The 27,323-nt window shown below is 39.6% G+C and overlaps 1 protein-coding gene across 1 annotated transcript; it reads right to left on the reverse strand.

The window, feature by feature from the left end:
* Positions 1–250: 250 nt before the first annotated feature.
* Positions 251–16,210, reverse strand: LOC139159967 (cytochrome c 2). Its single transcript, XM_070737458.1, has 3 exons — positions 16,080–16,210; positions 7,087–7,261; positions 251–452 (listed from the first exon to the last, which is right to left on the reverse strand). The coding sequence occupies exons 2-3, from the start codon at positions 7,253–7,255 to the stop codon at positions 304–306; spliced, it is 318 nt and encodes a 105-aa protein (XP_070593559.1). The 5' UTR covers positions 7,256–7,261; positions 16,080–16,210; the 3' UTR covers positions 251–303.
* Positions 16,211–27,323: the final 11,113 nt, after the last annotated feature.

Consider the following 27,323-nt stretch of genomic DNA (forward strand, 5'->3'; position numbering starts at 1 on the left):
TTTTCATACATCTTCTCCCCTATTTTTATCTCTTTTCTTCTATCCTTTTCTTTATATATATTACTACTTGCCTATTCTCTCCAACGTGTATTGTGTATTGGAATAAATAAATATAAATAAATAAATAAATAAATAAAACCTGACCATTATTAGGATAGGGGTGTGTAAAAAGAAAAGACACTATTTTCCCTTAATTTTTAAAGAAATATTTTTATTTTCTTTAAGACAATAACTAATAAACCCCTGCCAGAACAATAATAAAACACCAGACACAATATTTTGGTATTCAGAAACTACAATGTTTCATGATGAAGTTGCCTTTTTCAAATATGCAATGAGATCTGCTCTTTCATTTTTATTTTTAATGCCAGCAAAGATCATTTTTGTTCCAGGAATATATTTCTTTGGGTCCTCTAAATATTCCATCAGTGTATTTTCATTCCAGACAATACCTGAAAAATATAGATAATTATGCAATATCTATTTCATATTTTATTAATATTGTAATAGTAACCAACCGGTAATAGGTTTTAAATCAAACTAATCTGCAAAAAAAATATTTTCCAAAGCTAAAAAAAGATTGTCAAACAAATTCCAGTTTTGATTATTGTAAGATCTCATTTAACATTCAATACATATCTGGTACTCTATTTAGCTTCCTAAATCAACATTAACCAGTTCATAACAGATAACAAAGCTGATAGTTGTATTATTTAAGTAAACACTTCAGTATATATTATTAGGTTTCTGACTTTAATATCAAAACTGTATGGCATTATTTTCTAATATAATCAAATGATTATTTATTTATTTATTTATTTAGATTTGTATGCCGCCGCTCTCCGCAGACTCGGGGCGGCTCACAACAAAGTGAAAAAACAATTTACAACAAATCTAAATTGCTACTAAAAACATTTTTAAAAACCCCATTTTCTAAACACACATACATACACACATATCATTCATAAATTGTATATGCCCGGGGGAGATGTCTCAGTTCCCCCATGCCTGATGACACAGGTGGGTTTTAAGGAGTTTACGAAAGGCAAGGAGTAGGGGCAGTTCTAATCTCCGGGGGGAGTTGGTTCCAGAGGGCCGGGGCCACCACAGAGAAGGCTCTTCCCCTGGGGCCCGCCAACCGACATTGTTTAGTTGACGGGACCCGGAGAAGGCCCACTCTGTGGGACCTAATCGGTTGCTGGGATTCGTGCGGCAGCAGGCGGTCTCGGAGATATTCTGGTCCAGTGCCATAAAGGGCTTTAAAGGTCATAACCAGCACTTTGAATTGTGACCAGAAGTTGATCGGCAACCAATGCAGACTGCGGAGTGTTTTTGAAACATGGGCATACCTAGGTAGGCCCATGACTGCTCTCGCAGCTGCATTCTGCATGATCTGAAGTTTCCGAACACTTTTCAAAGGTAGCCCCATGTAGAGAGCATTACAGTAGTCGAACCTCGAGGTGATGAGGGCATGAGTGACTGTGAGCAGTGAGTCCCGGTCCAGATAGGGTCGCAACTGGTGCACCAGGCGAACCTGGGCAAACGCCCCCCTCACCACAGCTGAAAGATGGTTCTCTAATGTGAGCTGTGGATCGAGTAGGACGCCCAAGTTGCGGACCCTCTCCGAGGGGGTCAATAATTCCCCCCCCAGGGTAATGGAAGGACAGATGGAATTGTCCTTGGGAGGCAAAACCCACAGCCACTCTGTCTTATCCGGGTTGAGTTTGAGTCTGTTGACACCCATCCAGGCCCCAACAACAATTATATATACAGTATTATCATATAATAAAATAATCAGGATTAAATAATAATTAACAAAAATGGTTTATCTTTTAAATTAAAATTTAGACAGACTAAATACAGTAATCCTTCGCTACTTTGTGGTTCATCTTTTGCAGATTTGCTACTTCACGAGTTTTCAAAGGGGGCTTCAATCCAATTAAATCCATTGAAAATTTTAAATCCATTAAAAATTCATAAAATTCTTCTACAGTACTACTGCACTCTATTAAAGAAACTGGTAGGATATCACATGTAGATCCAGCTGAGAAACATTATAGAATGACTGTTTAATGCAAAGGGTGGGTTTTAAAAGTCCAAATACTTGTTAAATACATAAAAAAATATCTTTCCTCTACTTCACGGAAATTCGTTTTCCACGGGTGGTCTTGGAATGCATCCCCCGTGAAAACGAGGGATCACTGTACTGTAATTGGAAATTGAATTGAATTTTTTAAACATGGGCATTTATTGAAGGTATATGTATTGTTGGGTATGTATGTGTTTTTTAAGGTGGAGAAAATTACTTTTTAAAAAACCAAAACATAACATAACTAAAGTAAATTATCAACAGACTGACGACCAAACAAATTTTATTTATTTTGTGACAAATGTTTCACTTTTTCGTTAAGTAGGACCATTTGTTTTAAAATATAACACACAACATATAATTTTTTCCTACTTGTCACCCTTCAAATATATTGGGATTACAATTTCAAGATTTCCCCTGCCAATGTTCTATTAAAATATTGATTAGGGACTCAAATTACTATTTTTTTTCTATAACCAGAGTTTGATTGGAATAGATTTATTAATTATTATTGTAATTTATTCTTACAAAATTTGATGGAGTTGTGTTATATGTGATAGAAGTGAAGATTGATCTGGCGCCTGCCTTTGTAGTTTGTCTGGGATAATGCCATAAACCTAAGAAATATTATTTTCTAATTTTTTAAGGGAATTTTTCTGATATATTTTATCCTATACGTAATTCTGAGAGTTTGGAATAAACATAAAGGAAGGTTTAAATTAGGCAAAAAGAATTATCAGTTTAACTTTGTTAAAAATGAATTGGAAATCCTTTTGTGTGATAGTGATGAACATATTGCTAAAGTCTATAAAATGTTATTGAATTTAAATCTGGTAAATGAACAAATAAAACATTGTGTGTTTCAGTGGGCAAGGAACTTTGGATATAAGGTAATGCTTGAACAATGGGAGAATATGTGGAATAAAGGTTTAAAATTTACATTAAACTTAAAAGAAAAATTCTATAAGATGATGTATTATTGGTATTCCAGATAAGTTGTCAATAACGTATAAAGGTATTTCAAATGAATGTTAGAAATGTAAGGATGGATGTGTGATAAAGCAAAGAAATATTGGAGTAGGATTAATATCTTAACAGAGAACATTCTTAAAGTGAATATAGAAAGAAAACCAGAGACTTTTCTTTTGGGTTTAAGGAAAAAGATCTGGAAATAATTTCAGAACTTTGATGTTATATAAATTGACAGCAGCAAAACGTCTTTATGAATAGAAATGCAAGGTCACTTCAATCCCCACTATGGATGAATGGCTGCAAAAACTGATGGATTTAGCAGAGAGGGCTAAATTGACTGTCTTGATCAAAGAAAAAATACAAATACTTTTATTTCTACTTGGAAACTGCTTATGGACTTTATCCTTGAGGTGGGGAAAAAAGAAACTTTGATTTTGGTTTTCACCAATTAGATAGATTTGTTGTTATAGAAATGGTTAGTTTATATTATTATGCAAAAGTAAAAAACTGAGAGTTGATGTTTAATGCCTTATTCTACTGCACCAAAGAGAGTTGGAAGTCACTGCTCCCCCCCCCGTTGCTTTCCCTCACTCTTTCTCTTTGCCCTTCCTAATTTCCCTATTTATTTTTGTATTTTCTTTGTATGCGGTTATAAACTTGTATTACTTGCTGTTATAAACTTGTATGCTGTTAAATCAAAAAAAGAGATAAAATTATGTTAAAATGTACAAAAATAAATACAGTGGTACCTCTACTTATGAACTTAATTCATTCCGTGACCAGGTTCTGAAGTAGAAAAGTTTGTAAGAAGAAGCAATTTTCCTCATAGGAATCAATGTAAAAGCAAATAATGTGTGCGATTGGGGAAACCACAGGGAGGGCGGAGGCCCTGTTTCCTCCCAGGAGATTCCTAGAGAGGCCCCACAGAGGCCTCTCACAGCCTTTTCCGATTACAGTTTCGGAGGCTTGGGTTTGTAAGTGGAAAATGGTTCTTGACAAAGAGGCAAAAAAATCCTGAACACCCGGTTCTTATCTAGAAAAGTTCGTAAGTAGAGGCGTTCTTAAGTAGAGGTACCACAGTAATCTGTTTCTAACTGAACAAAGGATTGAAAAAAAAATCAAAAATGTTTTACTAATGAATAAATATTAAAAGATGGGCAACTAAATAAATCCTAAGAAATAAAGTATTCCGCAATCTAGCTACAGCTGCCTTTTTCTTTTTCTCCCTTCCTTCCTTCCTTTTTTCCTTCCTTCCTTCCTTCCTTCCCCTTCCCTTCTCTCCCTCCGACTAACTGTTTCAGCTACTCAAGGAACATATACCGTAGATTATTTTTAATAACAGGGAATAGAAAGCTATTGCTACAGGAAATGTCCCCTCAGCCATCTCTGTAATAACACCATTGTTTCTAATATCCAAGTGATTGTTAAAGCATTATTGTTTGACCTAAAAAATATTATTTTTATACGGCTAAACTACAAATATCCAATAGCCTGAGCCAGAAGGGTCAATGGTAAGAAATGTTGGAATCTGTTGCTTGCAATATCTGGAAAGATGCAGCTTTTCACCACTATTGTATTACTTCCTCCTTTGAATATGGGATATAAATTTATTCAATATTATATAACTAGAACTCCCCCTTGCAACGGATTTTCCCCTAGATACCACTTCACTGCAATCCTGTATATGCCCCAAAATACTAGTACTGTAGTAGATATATTTATAATGTGCTCATAAATAAGTACAGTAAAGACATACATAGAATAAACTGAAAGAATTAAGTATGACAGTCTATAATATGATATAAAATGAAGGAAAAGCATCTATTGCACTAGTCAATACCATTTTGTCAGAAGCAGATAAAGCTGGATACAATTCAACACTTTCTAAATAAAATCTATATTAACTTCCCCTCTTATCCATATTTAGGGGAATTTAATTTGAATTTATGTTCACGTAAATGTTTCAAGTAAGTATGCCCTTGGAATTAGTAGTCAAACATAAAAAACGTGAAAGGAGTTGCTTCCTACTAAGCAAAACATGTGAATAATCTTGTGCAATTCAAGTAAGTTTCTCTGGATAAGCAAATTTAAGTGAGAGCAATTAACAATATCTGCCTTCTTCAACAGTTGAAAGTAGGTAGACTTTTTTAAAAAAAAGCAAACTGTCATGGGCAGTGCCCAATGTAAAGATATGCCAGTACAAAGCTGAAATAGATAGATACTGGTGTGTAAAGAATCTAGCTACCCTCTGTATAACTTATCAGAATAAACTAAATAATCAGAAGTGACAACAGCTGAATTTCAGCAATCTGATTTAATTGTCACAATGCAAGCCATTATAGCACAAAAAGAAAAAAAGTACAGGTATTGTAGTTAGGAAAGATCAGAAACACAGTTCAAATTCCCGTAAAAGTCATTAAAGTAATTTAGCTGTGTTTCCTGTAGGGATATGGTATATGAAAATAAACCAATACCCTGAGCAATTTCATAAGACACACACACCATGAAAATGTTCAAAGTAATGATGCTTATATTAACATGTACTGTATATATTGTGAATAATAATATAGTTCTATATTGCTATACAATAGTGGAAGAACAAGACATTGCATTGTAAAACAATTGTAATAGGTTTTATTTTCATTACAATCCAACATTTTAATTTTATTTATAAAATAAATAAATAAATCAGCTCACAGCATAATAAAAATAATAATAGTCTAAATATATTCAGTATGTATCTTTGTAACGTTATGAAATGTATCAACAATAACATCAACGATCAGACAGCCAATAAATTGCTATTCTTAAATTGCAGACTTTTCATTCCTTTAAAAGACTTTTATGGCCGCTTATCTCATTTAATGATTCTAAAAGGCTCACAAAAATCCATAAAACCAAAAACAGACCCCAGGCACCAGACAGTCTCCCTGCTCAACCTCATCCTAGCCTAATGATTGGGGGAAGAGCCAAGTCTTGGTAGACTCTGTACCCAAAGCTCCAGGATTAGGAAAAACAGCCGTCCTAAATATTAAAAAGGAAGGAACAGTTCTAACTTCACGTAGGGAGCAAGTTGTTCCAAGGGATCATGTCCTGGGGTGGGGGAAGGTGTAATATTGAAGAGTAGGTACCTACCACTTGCTTTCTTGACCACTCTATATTAAATGAGGATTCTGCAAATGGCCTCAAATGTAAGATAGTCCTTAAAGTTAAGTGTTTTATAAATAATACCAGCTACATTTTGCACCATTCTAAATAATCCTCAAAGGCATCTCCATATAAAGAGGACCCAGTATCTAGTCTCTGAATATAGAAAACTTAAGTCAAGCACCATGACTGAAATACAGCAGGACCCTTTAGGTTTAGTGAAGATTTTCACTCTGGTGGATTTAGAATTGCAACTTAATATGACTAATATTTTCCCATTAAGTGACATTTGCAATAAACAAAAATTTGCACTGACATAGGCTCCTCGCCAATTCAAACTACCCCTAGTATCCTACAAACTGTCAAGCTCCCCCATTGGATCTTTGCTACATAGGACTGAAAGCAAGGCACAGTTCTGACACAAATTCTTGTAGCATTGGCCTAAGAAGATGCATAGCGCACCAAAAATAGAACGAACTATTAATCTAATAATATCTCAAATATCAAATATTCCCTAAAGAAACATAGGATACATCTCCACAGAAATAAAGAACCTATACCTCTCCAATACGGAAGACTAAGAGCTCCAGCATCTCTTACTATTGGCACACTAACCAAGGATGTCTGAAATACAGTTTGCCAAAATTAAGAGTGCAGTAAAATCTTACCCTAGCATTAAATACAGTATATTAGAAAGTTGCTTTCATAAGATATCCAACAACGCTATTTTATAATGGGAAATAATAAATAATTGGCATTTTTATTTCCCTGACTCTGGGGTCAATTAATTTAGGGATACTATTTTAAAATAATATTGAGACTCAACATTTTTATAATGCAATGTTCATCAAATTACTCCCACTTTTATACCTATTTACCTTTATTCTTGTTTGCTTCTGTATAAGAAAATCCTGCAGACTGCCCTGTTTTCCGGCCAAAGAGTCCCCAGAGGTTAGGGCCTGTCTTGTGTTTGCCACCTTTTTCAACGGTGTGGCATTGTAAACATTTTTGAACAAAGGTCTTTTTACCTGCTTCAAAATCACTCATCGTAATCTGTGGGGGGAAATGTATAGAAATGAAAGTCTGACATGTTTTAAACCATTAATGCATCTAGTCCGCCAAACCTACATTTATGGTATAAGAAATGAAGCAAGAGGATATTAATAGGATATTAAATATAAGATGGACGATTACTAAGGAAATGGCAGTATTAGTAAAAAGTAGTGAGATGGGAGAATACAGAGAAATAAAACAAGCAGCAATAGAAAGCGCTCAGGCGGTAATAGTCTTGGGGTGGAAAGACGCAACAAAATGGACAATGCAAAATTGGTATAGGTATATGATGGACCACATCCAATTCGAGATTATGGATAAAAGGATGAATTTGATTAATGAAACTGACTTGCAACAGCTGATGGGGCGATGGGACAAGGTAAGACGTTATATGGCGAGTAGGATCCGAGACCAAGCTATAAGAAACAAGTTGGAATCACTCTATAATATGTAAAGAAATATTTCACTCTTGGGTTTAAATGATTTATACAAGAAATACCCCCAACTGGTGGTGGGGTATGATTGATTGTCTGGTGGTGGGCACAATCACTGAGCACACGTTATATGTTATATGTTGTGTATGTGTTTTATATTATAAAAATCAATAAAAATATTAATTTTAAAAAAGCAAAATCTAATTTTATGGTACAATAAACTTCTATAATCAATGTGAAAAATTAAAACCAAGTACGGTAATTAGACCCTACTCAGGTTTTTTCAAAAGAAAAATTCTCAAGAATTTATTTCCAAATAAAATGTACATTGGATCAAATTATTCCCGATAGATTAGAGTTTTTACAATACTTTTAAAGACATAGACTTCCTGTACAAGTAGTCTTTGACTTACAGCTGTAGCTGTAATAGAGTTACGATCACAAATTATGCTCGTCATTAAATGGGTTATCGCGTGACTGACCTAATTTTATATTTTTCCAGCAATAGTTAAGCAAATCACAATAGTTGTTAGGTAATTCTGAAGCTGTTAATACGTTGTCCGAAATGGGCAGTTTTTGCCAGAAAACAGAAATGTTGATTTCCACCCAAAAACACCATAAGTCAATCACATGACTATGGGATGCTGCAAATGATCGTAAAAGTGGGCTTGTTGCAGAGTGCCCAAAATACGGTCATGTGGTTGCGTGGGAGGAAGCAAGATGACAGAATTTTGAATCCATGTTGTAAGCACCTTGTTTTGGGTCCATTATAACTTTGAATTTCATTAAGCGCCCATGTGTATGTCAAGGACCTCTGTAGCCAATAGCACTTAATTCTGAATATAGATATATAGAAAAATGTCAGACTGTTGATATGGCTAGTTCATAATTTTCAAAATCAACAAGGTGCTATTTCCCAAAATAGTTTTTTTCTTAGAAATCTCTAAACACTAGGGATTTTTTGCCATGTGAACCATTAGCAGTAGCAATAGCACTTAGACTTACATACCGCTTTACAGTGCTTTACAGCCCCCTCTAAGCAGTTTAGAGAGTCAGCATATTGCCCCCAACAATTTGGGCCCTCATTTTACCCACCTCAGAAGGATGGAAGGAAGGAAGGAAGGATGAGTCAACCATGAGTCTGATGAGATTTGAACTGCCAAATTGCAGTCAGCAGTCAGTCAACAAAAGTAGCCCATAGTACTGCATTCTTAACAACTGTACCACGCAGCTCATAACTCATTATTTAGTTATACTGTAGTTTTAAATTACTCATCATTCTTGCCGGTGCCAAAGTAATGTGGTGTATGATTAAAATGATACATTATTATTGCCTTAATTGCACATTGCTTCTCTTCTTGAAAAAAACAATCATACTAAAAATCCTAAGCACAAGGTAATAAAAATCATTCCAGGTTGTATCATGGTAGCCTTATGTAGAAGCATTTTTATTTAGGATCCAGAGCCTGATAATGTAGAAAAAAACTGGGGTACTTCCCTAGAATATTTCACAGACAGAAGCCTGGAAAAGCACCAGGCCCAGACAAAATAACTCCTTCTTGCTTAAAAGTCTGTGCTGATCAATTGGCCCCCATCTTCACCCAAATCTTCAACAAATCACTAGAGTTGTGCTATGTTCTTTCCTCCTTCAAACTTTCTACTATCATCCCAGTGCCAAAGAAGCCCTCCATCAAGGAACTGAATGACTACAGACTATGCTCTAACATCTGTAGTTATGAAAACCTTTGAAAGGCTAGTGATGTTCCACTTGAAAACCATCACGGATCCACTGTTAGACCCCCTGCAATTTGCATACCGAGCAAATAGATCAATAGATGATGCTGTTAATATGGCTCTACACTACATCCTTCGACATCTTGAATCTCCAATGACCTACGCTAGGATTCTTTATGTGGACTTCAGTTCAGCATTCAATACCATCGTACCGGACATTCTATTAACCAAACTAAATCAGCTAGTGGTACCTGAACACCCTTGTAAGTGGACCACAAGCTTCCTAACAGACAGGAAGCAGCAGGTGAAGCTAGGAAAAATCACATCAGATACATGTACAATTAGCACAGGTGCCCCCCAAGGCTGTGTACTCTCACCACTTCTCTTCTTTCTATACACTAATGACTGCATTTCAAATGATCCATCTGTTAAACTACTGAAGTTTGCAGACGATACAACAGTGATCCGACTCATTCGAGACAATGATGAATCCGCATACAGACGGGAAGTTGAACAACTATCCTAGTGGTGTGACCAGAACAATCTAGAACTGAACACACTCAAAACCCGTAGAAATGGTGGTAGACTTTAGAAGAAACCCTTCCATCCTTCCACCTCTCACAATACTAGACAACACAGTATCAACAGTAGAGACCTTCAAATTCCTAGTTCTATCATATCTCAAGACCTAAAATGGTCACCTAACATCAAAAACATCATCAAAAAAGCACAACAAAGAATGTTCTTTCTGCGCCAGCTCAGAAAGCTCAAACTGCCCAAGGAGCTGCTGATACAGTTCTACAGAGGAATCATTGAGTCTGTCATCTGCACCTCTATAACGGTCTGGTTTGGTGCTGCAACCCAACAGGACCGACACAGACTTCAGAGGATAATCAGAACTGCAGAAAAAACAATTGCTGCCAATCTGCCTTCCATTGAGGACCTGTATACTGCACGAGTCAAAAAGAGGGCAGGGGAAATATTTACTGACCTCTCACATCCTGGACATAAACTGTTTCAACTCCTACCCTCAAAACGTCGCTACAGAGCACTGCAAACCAAGACAACTAGACACAAGAACAGTTTTTTCCCAAATGCCATCACTCTACTAAACAAATAATTTCCTCAACACTGTCAGACTTTTTACTAAATCTGCACTTCTATTCTACTAGTTTTTCTCATCATTCCTATCCTTTTCCTCCCACCTAGGACTGTATGACTGTAACTTGTTGCTTGTATCCTAAGATTTTTATTAATATTGTTTCTTCATTGCTTATTTGACCCCTATGACAATCATTAAGTGTTGTACCACATGATTCTTGACAAATGTATCTTTTTCTTTTATGTACACTGAGAGCATATGCACCAAGACAAATTCCTTGTGTGTCCAATCACACTTGGCCAATAAAATTCTATTCTATTCTATTCTATGTAGTCCATAACAGTGGTACAGTAAGATACCACTGTAAAGAAAGGTGCCTTGAGGAAAGGTTACATTTGAAATATAAGTAGTCCTTGACTTTTTACAACAATTGAGTCCAAAATTTCTGTTGCTAAGCAAGACAGTTGTTAAGTGAATTTTGCTCCATTTTATGACTTTTCCTGCCACAGTTGTTAAGTGAATCACTGCAGTTGTTCAGTTAGTAACATGGCTATTAAGTGAATCTGGTTACCCCATGAACCTTGGTCATAAGGTCACAAAAGGTCACATGACCCTGGGACATTGCAAGTGTCATAAATACATGACAGTTGGCAAACATCCGAATTTCCATTACATGACCTTAAGGGTGCTATAATGGTCATAAGTGTGAAAAATTATCAATCACTGTAACTGTTTTAGACTAACGGTTATTAGTCTAACCAAAATGGTTGCAAGATGAGGACTATCTCTATGACTTTCCCAAAGTTAAAACTGTTAAAAATAGTAGAATATTTTTTTCCTATTAATAATATCCAAATTGAGGTAAATTAAATGGATATCTACTCTTTCAATCAACAAAATATAGCTTGAAGTGAAAAATGCCAACAATATTAATACAAAGGTAATGTGGAAATAAATGTGAAGTGAAATATAGGTTATTCAACAAGTAATTTGAAGAGATTTGTTGAAGTGTATATACAGTGTTCCCTCGATTTTCACAGGGTATGCGTTCTGAGACTGCCCGCGAAAGTCGAATTTCCGCGAAGTAGAGATGCGGAAGTAAATACACTATTTTTGGCTATGAACAGTATCATAAACCTTCCCTTAACACTTTAAACCCCTAAAGTGCAATTTTCCATTCCCTTAGCAACCATTTAGATCATTACTCACCATGTTTATTTATTAAAGTCGGATGAAAGTTTGGCAATGACATATGACGTCATTGGGCGGGGAAAACCATGGTATAGGGAAAAAACCCGCAAAGTATTTTTTAATTAATATTTTTGAAAAACCGTGGTATAGACTTTTCGCGAAGTTCGAACCCGCAAAAATCGAGGGAACACTGTATTCCAAAGGAATCCCAGTTCTTCAAATGAGTATGCATAATGTTTGGGACAAACAAGATAGTATATTTATTATTGAAGTAGCTGCAAGCTATTGACTAACTGCAAAAATAAAAGTAGTAATACTGGTACACACTACATATAAATCCTTAATACGTTATTTCAAGAGCCTTTTTGCAATTATAATTTCATAGTCTGAATGTAAGATAGAGGAAGAATAACTATTTAGAGTTTTTCCTATTCTTAGTATTTACATGTTTTAAATTTAAACCTATTCTCTTGGAAAATTAATTTGCAGTTAAGTTTCTGCTACATGCTTTTAACTACAAAATAAAAGTGTTTAGAATTGATCCCATTATATATGTGAGAATTCAAGTCACGGGTCTTGATTCACAAGCTAAGCCGGGTTGAGCCTGGTTCAATGGGAGACTTCCAAGGAATTCAAGGGCTGTAGGTTAGAATGGAAAGTAAAAGATAAAAATACAAACACAATGGTGAGCTACATTTGAATCATGCCAAGAAAGCTATATGGCTGTGTCCATGATATTAACAAGAGTCAAATTAGACTCAAAATGTACCTCAGAAAACAAAGATATTGCCCCAACATAGGCACTACAAAAGAAATGAAACGTTAACAAAGGAAATGGTACTTAAAACATGGGAAAGTAGATTTCAAGATGCATCATACCCATATTAAAAAAATTCTTTAAATACATACATGCACCACAGGGATGATCCCTAGAGAATTTGATGGATTTTATGGGGAAAATAAATTGCAAAATAATTGGGCTTACTGTGAATCTGGCTTCCCCATTGACTTTGCTCATTAGATCACAAAATATGATCACATGACCCTGGGAGACTGCAACTGTCATAAATATGAACCAGTTGTCAAGAGCTGGGATGGCGCAGTGGTTAGAGTACAGCACTGCAAATTACTTCAGCTAACTGCTAGCTGTAGTTCAGCAATTCAAATCTCACCACCAGCTCAAGGTTGACTCAGCCTTCCATCCTTCCGAGGTGGGTAAAATAAGGACCCAGACTTTTGGGGGCAATATGCTGTAAACTGCTTAGAGAGGGCTGCAAAAGCACTACAAACCGGTATATAAGTCTATATGCTATATGCTATTGTTACTACATGTAAAATCCCATGACCATGAAGGATGGTGCAACAGTCATCTATGTGTGAAAAACGCTCCTCCCTTTTGGTATTGTAACTTGGCACCATCACTAAATAAACCTAAGTCAAGGGCCAGGGCCGCCGATAGACGGGTATTACTGGGAGTGGTGTCACGGGCCCGGGCCAAGGGGGGGCCCGGCGCCCGCCAAAAACTCCCCAACCCCGATTGAGACGAACTCTGCCACTGCGGAGCTTCTCCGACCGCGGCCCGCACCAAGACAACAAAAGAGCCAGGGCTTGCATGACCGGTGAGGGGGGGGGACTCCTTTCCGAAGCTCCCAGGGGATCCCCTTCCCTCCCACGGCCGGGAGGGGAACGAAGAAGGGGGAAGCGAAAAGAGAAGGCTGGCAGGCGCCGGTTTTTGTATGGCCCGAACGAGTCGCCTCTCTCTCTCTCCGTCTCTCCCCACCCGGCCGCAGACAAAGGAGCCGCTCGGCGCCATCCTGCAAGGCGCAGGGAAGGTGGAAAGGGTGGGAGGTGGTCAGATCTCTCCCCCCGGGGCAGGGGAGGGAAAGTGGGGGCGAGGCAAGAGAGAGGGGGGAGGCCGGAAGGAGGGGAGAAAGCGGGGAGGCTTGGCCGCCGGGTAGCTGAAAAGGAAGAAGCCGGTTTTGGAGCTGCCCCCTTAAAACGCGAAGCGCGGAGCCGGTGCGGGCACCATGGCTCCGTCTTGCAGGAGGTGGCTCGCCAACAAGGGAAGCAAGCATCTGGTCGCGACGGCCAGCAATGCTGCTGATAGCAACCACCCGATTGCTGGGAAGGCGTCTCAAAAGCCTCCTCAAGGGGTTTAAAGCAGGGGCTGGAAGATTGCCTCCCCCCCCCGCATTTTGAAAGGGAGAATCCAGCAGTCAAAAGAGATGAGAGCTGATAATTGTGAGTGCTGAGACAGAGTTGTAAAACTTCGGAGAGATGGGTGGGGGTTTGGTAGAGGGAGGACGAAGCTTCGGAGAGGGAGGATGAAAAGGCAGGAGGGGCTGGAGTCGAATGCCTGGCAGCACGTCTCTTCCCCACCCCGTTTCCCTCCAACACGACCGACACCCCCCCCCCGCCGGTTTTGGAGCCATTGGGATCTGTTCCGGGACGATCCTTCCTTTATTTCTTTATTGGCCAAGTATGATTGGATACACAAGGGAGGAGAGATAAACATATGAGAGAGTGAAGGGGAGACAGAGGAAGAGGATGCAGGAATGAAGAGACCTGGAAGGAGAGAATGAGAGAGAAAGAAAAGAGAGAAATGGAGGGAGGAAGAAGGAAGAATGAAATGAATGGAGGGAAAGAGGGTGGAAGGACCTTTGGGGGGTAATTTCTTTCTCTCTCAACATTCAAATAATACAATGCACCATCTAATTTTCCACGAATAAAATGCTGTATTTTCTTAGTAACTAATATCAATCATCCCAAAAGTTGCAAAAGGTTTTTTTCTAATTTTGTCATCCAGTTACATACATTTTCTTTTAGTTAAATTCCCTCCTTAATGTTCCTTCAAAAAATATTTCTAACTTATTAACCAGTATGCCAAAGTGCTAAATTCAATTCCATTTATGCATTAATCCAAATCAGTATCACCTACTGCATATCATATTATAATCAATACTTCTAACTTTATTAAAACAGATCAGCAATTCCTAAATTCATATATCTAAATAGAAAAATAGAAGTTAAAAAAGAGCAAACAAAACAATACTCTAAGCTTAATCAACCCTTCTCAAACTCCAATTTCTTCAATCTGAGCAGAACTTTCAACCAAACCCTTTTTTTATTTTTTGTATCCCCTTTTAATCCCCTTTTCCATTTTATTCTTTCTATTCTTCCTTCTAGGAAGAAACGATTTTGTTAGAAAAATAAAGGGGTTATCGGATCAAACTTTGGACACTTGACAAGTTAGTTATGATGGTGGCCATGTCCCAGGGTTATGTGAACATCTTTTGGGAAGTTCAAGCAGCTGCAAGGATTAACTTAACGACTGTGGCAAGAAAGGTGGTAAAGTGAGGCAGAACTCACTTAATAACCGTCTTACTCAGGAGATAGAATCATTGGCCTCATTGGTTCATTTACTGATGGTTCAAAGTCGCAACGGCCCTGAATAAAGTGACATGGCCCTTTTTAACACTTAGCACCTTCGCAGCAGCCCGATGATCGGAGGATCAAAACTTTGCTGCCGTTTCATTTTTATGACCGTTGCTGTGTGTCCTGAGGTCACGTGACCCCCTTTTGTTTCTAACCGATCCACGCCCAGGCATGGAAATGTGCCGCTCAGACATTATACTTTTCTGCTCACACCGAAAAAAAATTAGAGGGAACACTGCTTGAAGATATCTGGCTGGGGAATTCTGGGAGTTGAAATCCAGATATCTTCAGGTTGCCAAGGTTGGGAAACACTGGCCTATGGGACCGCCTCGCTTGGTGTAAAGCGGGAAATGATCCCTGGGGGATGGAGTGGCTCGGTGACTTAAAGTAGTTTTAAAATGGCGAGGGGCCCAGACACTTAGGCTGTATGGGGCCCCAAAATTCCTGATGGCGGCCCTGTCAAGGGCTATGTGAGGAATTATTTTCAGCTGAGGTGAAAAACATATTCATATTATTATACATGATATAGTATTTACTATACATGATATACTGTTATATATTATTCATGATATAATAAACATATTATTCAAAATTAAGGGGCATTGGTGGTATTTATGATATGATGATTATTTGGGCTTCAAATACGAAGGGTGGAAAGGTAAAAAAAAATATTGGAACACCCTTTAGTTCGTGTCTTCGGAGAGAGGGGTGGCATATAAATCCAATTAATAAGTAAATAATAAATAAATTAAAAATAAACGACAGGGAACGACCCCTTCTGTCTGTGCGGGTGTGTCAGCGGTCCCCGCGGATGGAGGGGCAGAGGCAGTATCCCTTCAAATAAGGAAATACTAAGAGCGAAGCACTTGGCAGTATCAGTGAAATATAGGCTTTCGAACAGCGGCCTCTCCCTCCTGCCTACCTCCTTTAAATCAGAGCCGGGTCAAATCGCTCTCTACGCTAGCCTGGCTTTTCTCCTGGCTCAAGGCCGAACCCTCCCGCCAAAATCACGTCAAATCGAACGGGCCCGAGGCCACACTTTCCGCACGCATTTCCAGCCGCCAAGAGAGAGCGAAAGCCAATTGCGTCACAAGAGCACCGACCAATCAGAGCCAAACGTGCCGCGGCTTGTCGACTGCCGATTGGGCCGCTTTTTAGCCACCGAACGATCTATCGGTTGCAAAGAGCCGCCGCGCGGGTACCTCGGTCTCTCTAGGGGAAAAAGGAGAGAGGGCGGGGGAGAACTTTTGCACTTCCGATGGTTGGTGGAACCTCGCCGTGGTCAGCTCTTTCCTCAGCTGCTTTTTTGCTATCCTTCCCCATCCCCACGTATTAGCCGCATAACGGACCGCAGAGCCCACTGGAGTTGGATAATTGCCAATAAACAAAACAACATTAAATAAAGGGACGTTGTGATGTCACTAAAGTGTGTAAACCTGGATAATGTATACGTTCAAACATAAAACTTTCTCCCTTGCAAAGGATCGTTTGCTTCCCCGCCTCCAAACATCTGCAACAAGGATCCGAACACTCCCCCTCCACACACACACACAAATCTGGAATATTTATTTTTATTTTATTTATTTGTCAAACATGTATAGGATAGTAGTAGTTAGTATAAAAAGTAAGAGGACAGTAGGACCGGGACGGTAGGCATAGCGGTGCACTTATGCACGCCCCTTAAAATTAATTAGGAAACTAATTAAATCTGTTTTATGATTGACTGATTCATCACAGACAATCGGGCGAAGGAGCTTGGTTAATTTCCCCCATTCGTGCAGGGCTGCAATAACTGGGCTGCAAAATTTCACCGGGCCGCTAACTGGCAGCAGAGAAACATGGAAAGTCGTCGTGCGGATGATGGCGATACTAATGACGGCGGTTTTGCTACTCAGAAACGATAAAATCCGGAGGATGAACCCCCGTTTCCCTCGGAGCTTTTTGGAAAAACTTCCTCCCTTTCGCGCATTGAAGGCCGTTTATCGTCGCGCTCATCGCCTAAATCTGCTACTTTGCCAAGCGAGGCTGTGTACAGCGCATGGAAGCGGAAAGATGCGGTGCCTGTAAAAAGTGACGAACCTCCCGATACTGATGTAACAACAATGTGACTGTGAACAAGAGGTGGATACATTCGTTGACTGTTAATATTGGAAATACATACGTCTGAATTGTTGGGACGAAGAACGATGGAACGCGTGTATATAAAGACCAGCAACTGCAAGAGTTGGGGCGACCACTAGATGGCAGTAGGGAGATACAGAAAACCCTAGCTATGGAATTTGGTACCGTATTAATAATTCACTAAAGAGATAATTTGCTCCTTGGTTTTGACAAATTGCATTTCTTAGCATAGTCAATAGGGTCAGATGAACGATGGAATACTTTTTAAAATAAATCTGAACAGTCTTTTTACCAGAACCAGCAATAATTATGATACTGACAGTAATACATACAATATTTTCTTTCTATCACTATTGGGAAAAGGAGAAGAAAAGATAGCAGGGAAACTCATCAAATTTCCACATGACACCAAACTGGCAGGAATAGCCAACAGAAGATAAGCTCAAGATACAGAACGATCTTGACAGACTTGGACATTGGGGGCTATCTAAGAAAATGAAATTCAATGGTGAAAAATGTAAGGTTCTGCATTTAGGTTAAAAAAAAACCCAAAATGCACAGGTATGGTATGTGTTGTCAACAATAATAATTATGAGAGGGATCTTGGAGTCCTACTGGACAACTATTTAAATATGAGCCAGAAGCGTGCAGCAGCTGCCAAAAAAGCTAAGACTGTTCTAGGCTGCATTAACAGAGGGATAGAATCAAGATCATGTGAAATGTTAATATCACTTTATAATGCCTTAGTAAGGCCACATTTGGAATACTGCATTCAGTTTTGGTCGTCATGATGCAAAAAGGATGTTGCAACTCTAGAAAGCGTAAAGAGAAGAGCAATAAAGATGATTAGGGGACTGGAGGCTAAAACATATGGAGAATGGTTGCAGGAACTAAATATGTCTAGTTTAATGAAAAGACGGACTAGAGGAGACATGATAGCAGTGTTCCAATATTTCAGGGGTTGCCACAAAGAAGAGAGAGTCAAACTATTCTCCAAAGCACCTGAGGGTAGAACAAGAAGCAATGGGTGGAAACTAATTAAGGAGAGAAGCAACTTAGAACTAAGGAGAAGTTTCCTGACAGTTAAAACAATTAATCGGTGGAACAGCTTGCCTCCAGAACTTGTGAATGCTCCAACACTGGAAATTTTTAAGATGTTGGATAACCATTTGTCTGAAGCACTTGTCTAGTCTAAGCAAGGGGATTGGACTAGAAGACCTCCAAGATTCCTTCCAACTCTGTTATTCTATTTAATTATCTTAGGAGGGAGGGAGGGAGGGAGAGACAGAGAGACCTGGCAGAAGAAACTAAAGGAACCCAGAGAGCCACTACATAGTTGCAGAGAAGTGAGAGGAGAGTCACAAGACTTTTCTTTTCTTGCTCCTCAGAGTAGCATCATTACAAGAAGTAATTTTATTTAATTCATTCCCAGCAATTCTAAACAAAATTGCTTGAGGACTTTTCACTTTTAATGTACTCCCCCCACACACACAAAATGACATGTTGGGAAGTCTAGTCATTTGGAAGTACCAGTATCTATTGAAAGAAAGGAAAGGATTGCAGATTACTTACTTTCCAAAGATGAAAAGCATTATGAACATTATGAAAGAAACACCTGTTTTTCTGACTGGTTAAGCTGTCAAATTAAGTTAATAATACACTTCAGTTCCCACATGAAATGATTACTGAGGATCAGAGTCATGATACTACAGCCTTTTAGGGTAGAATTGGATATACTATTTTTATTAGATTATATTATAGATAGCTATCTATAGTCAATGCCTGTACGGATAAAAAAGTCATGAGACAAAGTTCATTAGCTTAATAACATTTTACTTAATGAAGATTTAATAAAATTTATAAGTTATAAAAAAAATTAAAACAAGGAAATAGTGTGCAGTATAGCAATTGGCAAATATAACATGTCAATTTCTAAATTTCAATTCTTGGTTTTCAATATCAATCCACTATAATATATAGTTAAATTTTAGAATCAATTGAGAAGCTTCCTAATTGACTTTTCAGGCATGCCCTATGGCTTCCATATACTATACATGCTACCTGATTGGCTGTAGTATTCCAGCCTGGGTTCCAGTGAGGATAGCTGTAATTGGAGAGCATTCAGTATCATGGGTTTTTGTTTCCTCATATCAAGTATCCAGCAGACAACTGCAGCTATCTCCTTGCCCACCTGTCTTTCAGTCCTATGTCATAATTACTGGAGGACAAAGCAACAGCAACATAACTTCCAGTAAGCACCAACCCAATACAGAATCTAGACCTCATCAAGAGAACCCTTGATGATCTAATCAAGAAAAGTCAAATAATAAAAAAAAAGAATAACAGTGACAGATGAAAAGCAGTGGACTCATTCTTCCCCATTTCTATAGGTGCTTAAAAATACACAAGCCAAACATACCACCTCATCCAATTGTATCATAAGGGAACCCAATGTGCCAAAGACCTTACAAAAAAGCTTGGACAGCTCATAGAGGACAACAAATATTCTATCAACTCCCCACAACAATGTCTCTAGAAATTCTGAGACCTAAAGGTAGAAGATGATGAAATTATGGTTTCATTCAGTATTATAGCACTCTTAATGTCCATAAATGTAGAACTAGCAAAAGGGTTCAAGATGTCAGTACTACACAACACAATTGACCTAGTGAAACACTAAGATAAAAATATCCAGAATCATGGACCTCATCATCCCCTGCCTAACTACCTACATTCAGTTTGATGGACAAATAATGTACACCAACAAATCAGAGGAAAACCCACGGGATCATTATTCTCCAGGCTCATAGCACAGACCATAATGCAGTGTCTAAAAACGTTAGCATTCCCACACATAAAATGAAAAGTATGTATCCCTTATGTATTGTATGTGTTTGCAAGCCTCATTTAGTAAAAAGAGAAAACTTATCTCTTTTCATATTTATATGTGTGCTTGACCTGGGCCAGAACATCCTCTCCAGCAGGCAACACTCAGATAAGCAGGGATTAACAACAGACAAACAATCAAGCAAAAAACTAATCAAGGAACAGGAGTGGGCTGCTGGGAATTCGCCAGGATTCAGGAGAACCTCTAGCTAAGATTCTGTGCAGTTTGGAGAACTCCCAAATCCCACTCCTGGCTTGCCCCACCCAACCTGCCCTGCACCTCCCAAGAGTCCTCATGCGGCCCATTTTGGATTCTGGTAAGTGCAGGGCACACACGGAAGCTTAAAAAACGGGACTACTGGAAGTTAAGGGCCCATTCCCAGCCTCCAGAGGACCTGTGGAGCCTTGGAAGGTTATTTTCGCCCTCCTGGAGGTTTGAGGAATACATCCAGATCCTAGGGAGGGCAACCCCACCCCCCACATCATGGTGCAGGAGGCCAACTAGGCCACACCCACTATGGCCATGCCCACCCAGCAACCTTGCTAAAATTTTTGAAGCCTAGCCCTGTCAAGGAACTATCAATAAGAAAAACCACATGCCCACCAATATTCACAGGGCAAACTACTGTATACAAACTCCACCCTCACTAGCCTTAACTTCTCATGGTTGGGTAATGAAATGTCTGCACATAATAAACCAAGCACAGAGGCTACCACAGACTCCAAAATTCAATTCTGAGAGACATATACGCTCTTCTTTTGGAAGCAGTTGAATAAATTATGAAAGAAGCAAACTTGCTAAATCTTTCTATTTGGCTAAGTATGAGATAATGCCAATTATCAACGCTTCCTTGGAAACAATGCTGGCTATTAAAACAATGTTTCCTTCGAACGAGAAATTTAGCTTCTTTGAATGAATCAGTCTAAGTAGTTCCATTAATGTTTTCACCGGATACATTCATCTCAGGGAATGGCCGACTCAAACACATCTTTATTGAAATGACAAGTTGTAGGCAATAGGTATTATACATATAAAACCTGATTCCCAAAGGGGTTTGGGTGTGCGTATGCATGTGCATGTGGATTTTCCTAATCACACCTGATTCCACAGAACCAGAAGATGGCACTATAAAATTCATTTCATTTCTATCAGCTTTCCCCCTTATTTATTTTCATAAGGAGGAGGATACTACATAAAAGCAGCTTCCTGAGACATGGGGAATAGCAGCATTAATACTGAGACAGGAAGGCAAGGCTAGTATAGATGCAAAGATCTTCTATGAGAAGAAATTCATGACCTTCCATCTTTCACCCTTTTTTCAGCCCTGCCACTGTAGGAGATTTCATTTCTTGCTGATGAGAATATTGAATGCTAGGCAGATAGCATAGTCAGTCACTACACTTCTTAATAAAATCTAATTTCTAGTGAACTCTTGGCCTTATTTTTGTCCTTATGAGGGTACACTCAAATGTTGTATATAAATCCACAAATGATGATGTATTAATATATGTGTGAGCTTTCAGATAGACATTGTTAGATCTCAACATCAAATGGTTGAAAAGGCAGCAGAAAGTATACATAAAACAACTAAAGATGGTTCCATAAGTAAACTGACACTGTGTCTTGTAGGGCTTTATACTGTAGATCAGTGGTCCCCAAACTACGGCCCAGGGGCCACATGCGGCCCACTGAGGCCATTTATCCGGCCCGAGGGTGAGTGACAGGAGCACAGGATGCACTGTTTCTCCCACCCAACAGCTGTTCTGCTGTCGGTTGGGAGAAACCCCCATGGGCTCTGACCCCGCCCGGCTTCTCCAGCTGTGTCCGGGGAGCATGCCCTGCCCACTCCTGCCGATATTCTTCCCACCACCGGGAAGAAACAGGAAGCAAAAAAACCCCCAGGAAACAAGAGGCAGCGGTTGGAGGCAGAAGCGGCGCCCTGGGGAAAAAGCGGCAGGCGTAGACTTGTGCCTACACTGGAATTGTCACCTCGTCCTCTGTCCACCTTTCCCGTAAGTTGACTTGCATGGAGTCTCATTTTTTCAGCAGAGAGACAGAGACGCACCCCCTCAAGTTCATTCATCCTGCCTGCTTAGATTTTTTAATATTGGAATTATTATTTTTATTTTATTATTTATTAGATTTGTATGCCGCCCCTCTCCATAGACTCAGGGTGGCTCATTGAAACAATAAGTGATCACATTACATGGGTCTCAGCCACCGTTCCCCGTAGGCTGCGCGCCCGCGCACCCCAAAATACCCCCCGCGCGCCCTTTTCCATGGGTGCGCAGTCCCCATCCCCCTGCCAGCCCACGGGGGGGCGGGGGGGGAGGCGCCGGCAGCAGAAGGGAAGGGAGCCGCGGCCGCCCCTGCCTCCCCATGTTGCCTCCGGCCCCCTCGGCCTTTCGTCATTGCCCCCCGCCCGATCCGCCCCCTCTGCTCCTCCGCCGGGCGCCAGGGATGCATGGCTGCTTCCTCTTCGCTGCAGAGCCGCACGGAGGCAAAGACACGGCGCATGGCCACGCTCCGCCTCCCGGTAGCCCGGCCGACTTTTGGAGCCGTTTTGTTTTCATGGTGCAAAGCCACATAGTCCCGGACTCCGAAATCGCTCTCTTCTCCGGTCAGCAAAGCCATCTGCCCAGGAAAGCGCCACACGTTGAAAAAGCGCGATGCTTTCCTGGGCAGCCGGCTTGCTGGCCAGAGAAGTGAGCGATCTGGGATTCGGAACTGTGTGGCTTTGCACCATGAAGACAAACAGCTCCGGAGCAGGTAAAAGTCGGCCGGGCGGAGGCGGCGTGTGGCTACTTCCTCTTTGCTGCAGAGCCGCGCGGAGGCGAAGAAACGGCGCCCGGCCACGCTCCGCCTCCCGGTAGCCCGGCTGAAAACAAAACGGCTCCAAACGTCGCCCGGGATACCGGGAGGCGGAGCGTGGTCGGGCGCCGTGTCTTCACCTCCGCGCGCCGCCTCCGCCCGGCCGAAAACAAAACGGCTCCAAAAGTCGGCCGGGATACTGAGAGCGAGGCGGAGCGTGGCCGGGCGCCGGGGATGCCTGAGAGAGCGAGGGGGCGCATGGCTGCTTCCTCTTCGCTGCAGAGCCGCCGGGCGGAGGTGAAGACAATGGCACCCTCCACTCTCTCTCCGTCTCTCTCTCTCTCTCTTTTTCTCTCTGTTGCTGGCGTGGTGAACGAGAGAGAAAGAGAGAGAGAGAAAAAGGAGGGGAGAGAGAATGAGAGAGAAAGAAAGCAAGAGAGAAAGAGAGGGAAAGAAAGCAAGAGAGAGAGAAAGAGAGGGGGAAGGAGGGAGAGGGAAAGACATAGAGGGAGGGAAGGAGGGAGAGAGAAAGCAAAAAAGAGAGGAAGGAAGGAAGAGAGAAAGGAAGAGAGATGGAGAGAGAGAGGGAAAGAAAGATGAAGGGAGAGAGAAAGGGGGAGGGAGAGATAGAAAGGAGGGAGAGGGGGTAGTTAGATAGGGAGAGGGAAAAGGAAGGGCTTGGAGAAAGGCAGGGGGTGAGAAAGATAGAAAGGAAAGAGGGAGGGAGGGAGAGATAAAAAGGAAAGAGGGAGGAAGACATAGAAAGGATAGAATTATGGATGCAAGAACTTGCTCATGTGTGATAGCGCACACCCACACTTTATTTATTTATTTACTTATTTATTTATTTATTTATTTATTTATACTTATATGCCGCCCAGTGGCAAAGGGACTGCCGCTCAGACACGATACTTTTCCGCTCACCCCGAAAAAAAATTAGAGGGAACACTGGTCTCAGCTATGTGTTAAATTGAAAAAGCTTTCTCACAGGATATTTTGTGGGGATAAAAAAACACTCATTAAAAAACCACCTTATTCGGAGTCCTCATTTTTCAAGAACTCTCTCATATTTTTTAGAGTCAGCTTTGTTAAACATTAAGCGTACTTTAAATACAGATTCATAATTTGGGCATTCGCGGTGGAGCCTCTACCACTCCCTGCCCCCCAAGGCGCATGGCGCGGCACAGAGGGTTTTGTGAGAGAGAGGAAAAAGAGAGAGAGAAAGAAAGAAAGAAAGTAAGTAAGAAAAGGGAAAGAGAGAGAGGGAAAGAGAAGAGAGTATTGAAGGAGGGAAGGAAGGAAGGAAGGAGGGAAGGAGAAATGGAGGGAACAAGGAAGAAAGGAAGGAAGGAAGAATGAAATGAATGGAGGGACAGAGGAAGGACTGTTTTTTTCGGGGGGGGGGTATTTTTTTTTCTCTTAACATACTGTATATTCAAACAACAGTGTACCATCTAATTTTCCATGAATAAAATGCAGTATTTTGTTAGTAACTAATATCAATCATCAAAAAAGTTGCAAAAGGTTTTTTTTCTAATTTTGTCATCCAGTTACATTCATTTTCTTTTAATTAAATTCCCTCCTTAATGTTCCTTCAAAAACTACAACCGCAGTTATATTTCTAACTTATTAACCATTATGCAAAGCGCTTCCTTCTTTCATTATACATTTTTCTATAAGCCAAGAAAACCTTGTATAGCCAATCAGATGTTAACAAAAGAAAATTAAAAACAAAACATAAACATATATGAATTTCAGACTTCTTCCCCCCCCCCAAAATAGTACGTTCCCATTTTGTTTTTTACTTTAAAATAAGGTATGTGCAGTGTGCATACGGATTTGTTCATAGTTTTTTTAAATAGTCTGGCCCTCCAACAGTCCGAGGGACAGTGAACTGGCCCCCTGTGTAAAAAGTTTGGGGACCCCTGCTGTAGATCATAAATACCACCTTGAATCAGATCCAGAAGTAAACTGATCACCCAATGCAGCTCAGACTCCTTTCTTTGGGTGCTCAAAATTGTTCATGTCACTGCATTTTGTAACAGCTAAAGCTTTTCAAGAGTAGCCTCATGTAGATTGCATTGCAATTTATGTAAATCAGTAAAGATATCCTGACAGATGCCCCAAGGGCTTTTGTAGTATTTCCACACTAATCACAGCAGATAAATATATTTGTTGAAGATTGACCACCTCTCTCTAACCCTATTTGCTCTTCCAACAAGACATTGTCCTGCTGCATCCATTTGATTAAACTCCAATTGAGTTGTCTAGAACAGTGATTTTCAACCTTTTTTGAGCTGCGGCACATTTTTTACATTTACAAAACCATGGGGCACATTGAGTGGGGAGGGGGCTAAAAAGGTTTGGACAAAAAAATTCTCTCTTCCTCCCTTTCGCTCTATTTCTCTCTCCCTCTCTCTCCCTCTTTTTTTTCTCTCTCTCTCCATCCCTCTTTCTTTCTCTCTTCTTTCCTCTTTATTGCTCTCTTTCTCTCTCCCTCCCTACTTCCCTCTATGTCTTTCTCTCTCCCACCTTCCCTCCCTCTTTCTCTCTCTCTCTCTCTCTCTTGCTTTCATTCTCTTGCTCTCTCTCTTGCTCTCTTTCTCTTGTTCTCTTTCTCTCTTGCTTTCTTTCTTTCTTTCTCTCTCTTGCTCTTTCTTTCTCTCTTTCTCTTTCTCTTGTTTTCTTTCTCTGAGCTTCGCGGCACACCTGATCATGTCTCGCGGCACACTAGTGTGCCACGGCACACTGGTTGAAAAACACTGGTCTAGAAAGCCACTATTCACACTAAGAAAAATAATTGAGTGAACATCAGTCAAGTTTATCTTGTTTCTTCTTTTATTTATTGGCATTGTAACAGATTGAATCCAGTCATTTGAAAGCATATACAGTATAATCTGTAAGGGAATTTTAAACTTTGATTCAATGTTTGGGGGGGGGGGATCCCTTTAGAAATCTTATCCTCTAATGACTTTTTTTGTCTTCTTTCTATATTGAGTTAGAGGACTTGAAAAATGTATATATTTTATTTGGGCTTTCAATTTTTTTGTCAGGAAAGAAAAAGAAGAATAGACAAGGTATTATTTTTCAATGAATTCAACACTCTTTTCTGAAAAATATTTCAGGAAATCTATGCAATTATTCCAGAATTAACACAGGACTTCTAAACTATATTCATTTTTAAAGTGAATTTTCTACAGGTAGTTTTCTGAAGTAATCTGCTGTCACAAATTATTCATTCTTGTCACAGTAAACATTGAAAAGGTAGTGTGCTCCTTTATGCTAATAATGAGAAACACCATCCAAAGACCTTAAAATATAGTATTTATTACCTCTTCAAAATAATTGCCTGCTCTTGATCTAAGTTATGGAACTTTTGAGCAAAACATGAGTTATTGATAATATATGTTGTAAATACATGGATATAGTAAAATGAAGGGACATAAGTTTTCCTTTCTTTTTAAAAATGTGCGTGTCTTCTTCAAGTGTGTACTTAGAGCGATACGTTTGGATGGGTAAGATATTTCAAATTTTAGTAACATTTTCAGGAACAGATATTAGAGAATCCATATAATAGTCACTGGGTCCATTTATCTAAGGACACTGCAAAGAATCACAGAGAAAGGAGTTAATTCCTGTATGGAAAAGATCATCCTTGGATAACCGAATAATATCTTTTAGTCAATAGTAATGTTTTTAATATTGGTAAATTAAATACATCCCCTCTAACGTTTTATCAAATAAGGAGAACAAAGATGAATTGGGTAATTTTAAGGCAGTTAACCAATGTTTTAAACAGTTCATGTCTGCTCACAATGTTTACTGCATTTCCAATCCATTAGTTGATTATTTTCATTCTTGCAAGGCACTATTAAAGTTTTGAATCTGTCTACTTGCTTGTCTAGTTATTGTTTCTCTCCTATACTTTCGGGGTGGGGTGGGGTGTCCTATAACTGTACAAATATACCTTGAATCAGCTTACATTAGAATATTGCTCTGTCCTTTCTTAGGCCTGGATATCTTCCAAAGTCTTTGCTGTTCACTCATTCAACCAAACCTACTACTGTATACCCAATTATTTCCAGCTTCCTTGAGTATAGATTAATTCAACCAATCATTATTAGCAGCTTTACCAAACATAAGAAGCCCAACAAAAACAATACATTTATATTGTGTAGACATGTACTACTGATTTCCTCCTTTATTTAGTTGCAAATATTTTATTGCTTTAAAAATGGGTTTATATTTTATGGATTTTAAAAGATTCCAGAGGTAGCATTAGATGCCTTTTGAATTTGATTTGTAGTATGCTGCTTTGTGCAGTATTGTTTTCTGTTCCATTTCCTT

This window comes from Erythrolamprus reginae, chromosome 1, assembly GCF_031021105.1.
Source record: "Erythrolamprus reginae isolate rEryReg1 chromosome 1, rEryReg1.hap1, whole genome shotgun sequence".
NCBI classification, from domain to species: domain Eukaryota; kingdom Metazoa; phylum Chordata; class Lepidosauria; order Squamata; family Dipsadidae; genus Erythrolamprus; species Erythrolamprus reginae.

Excerpts from the sequence above, each read along its gene's own strand:
- LOC139159967 (XM_070737458.1), bottom strand. The coding sequence starts at position 7,255 with ATGAGTGATTTTGAAGCAGGTAAAAAGACCTTTGTTCAAAAATGTTTA. Across the intron at positions 453-7,086 it reads AGAAGCAAACAAGAATAAAG|GTATTGTCTGGAATGAAAAT; the intron begins GTAAATAGGTAT and ends TATATTTTTCAG.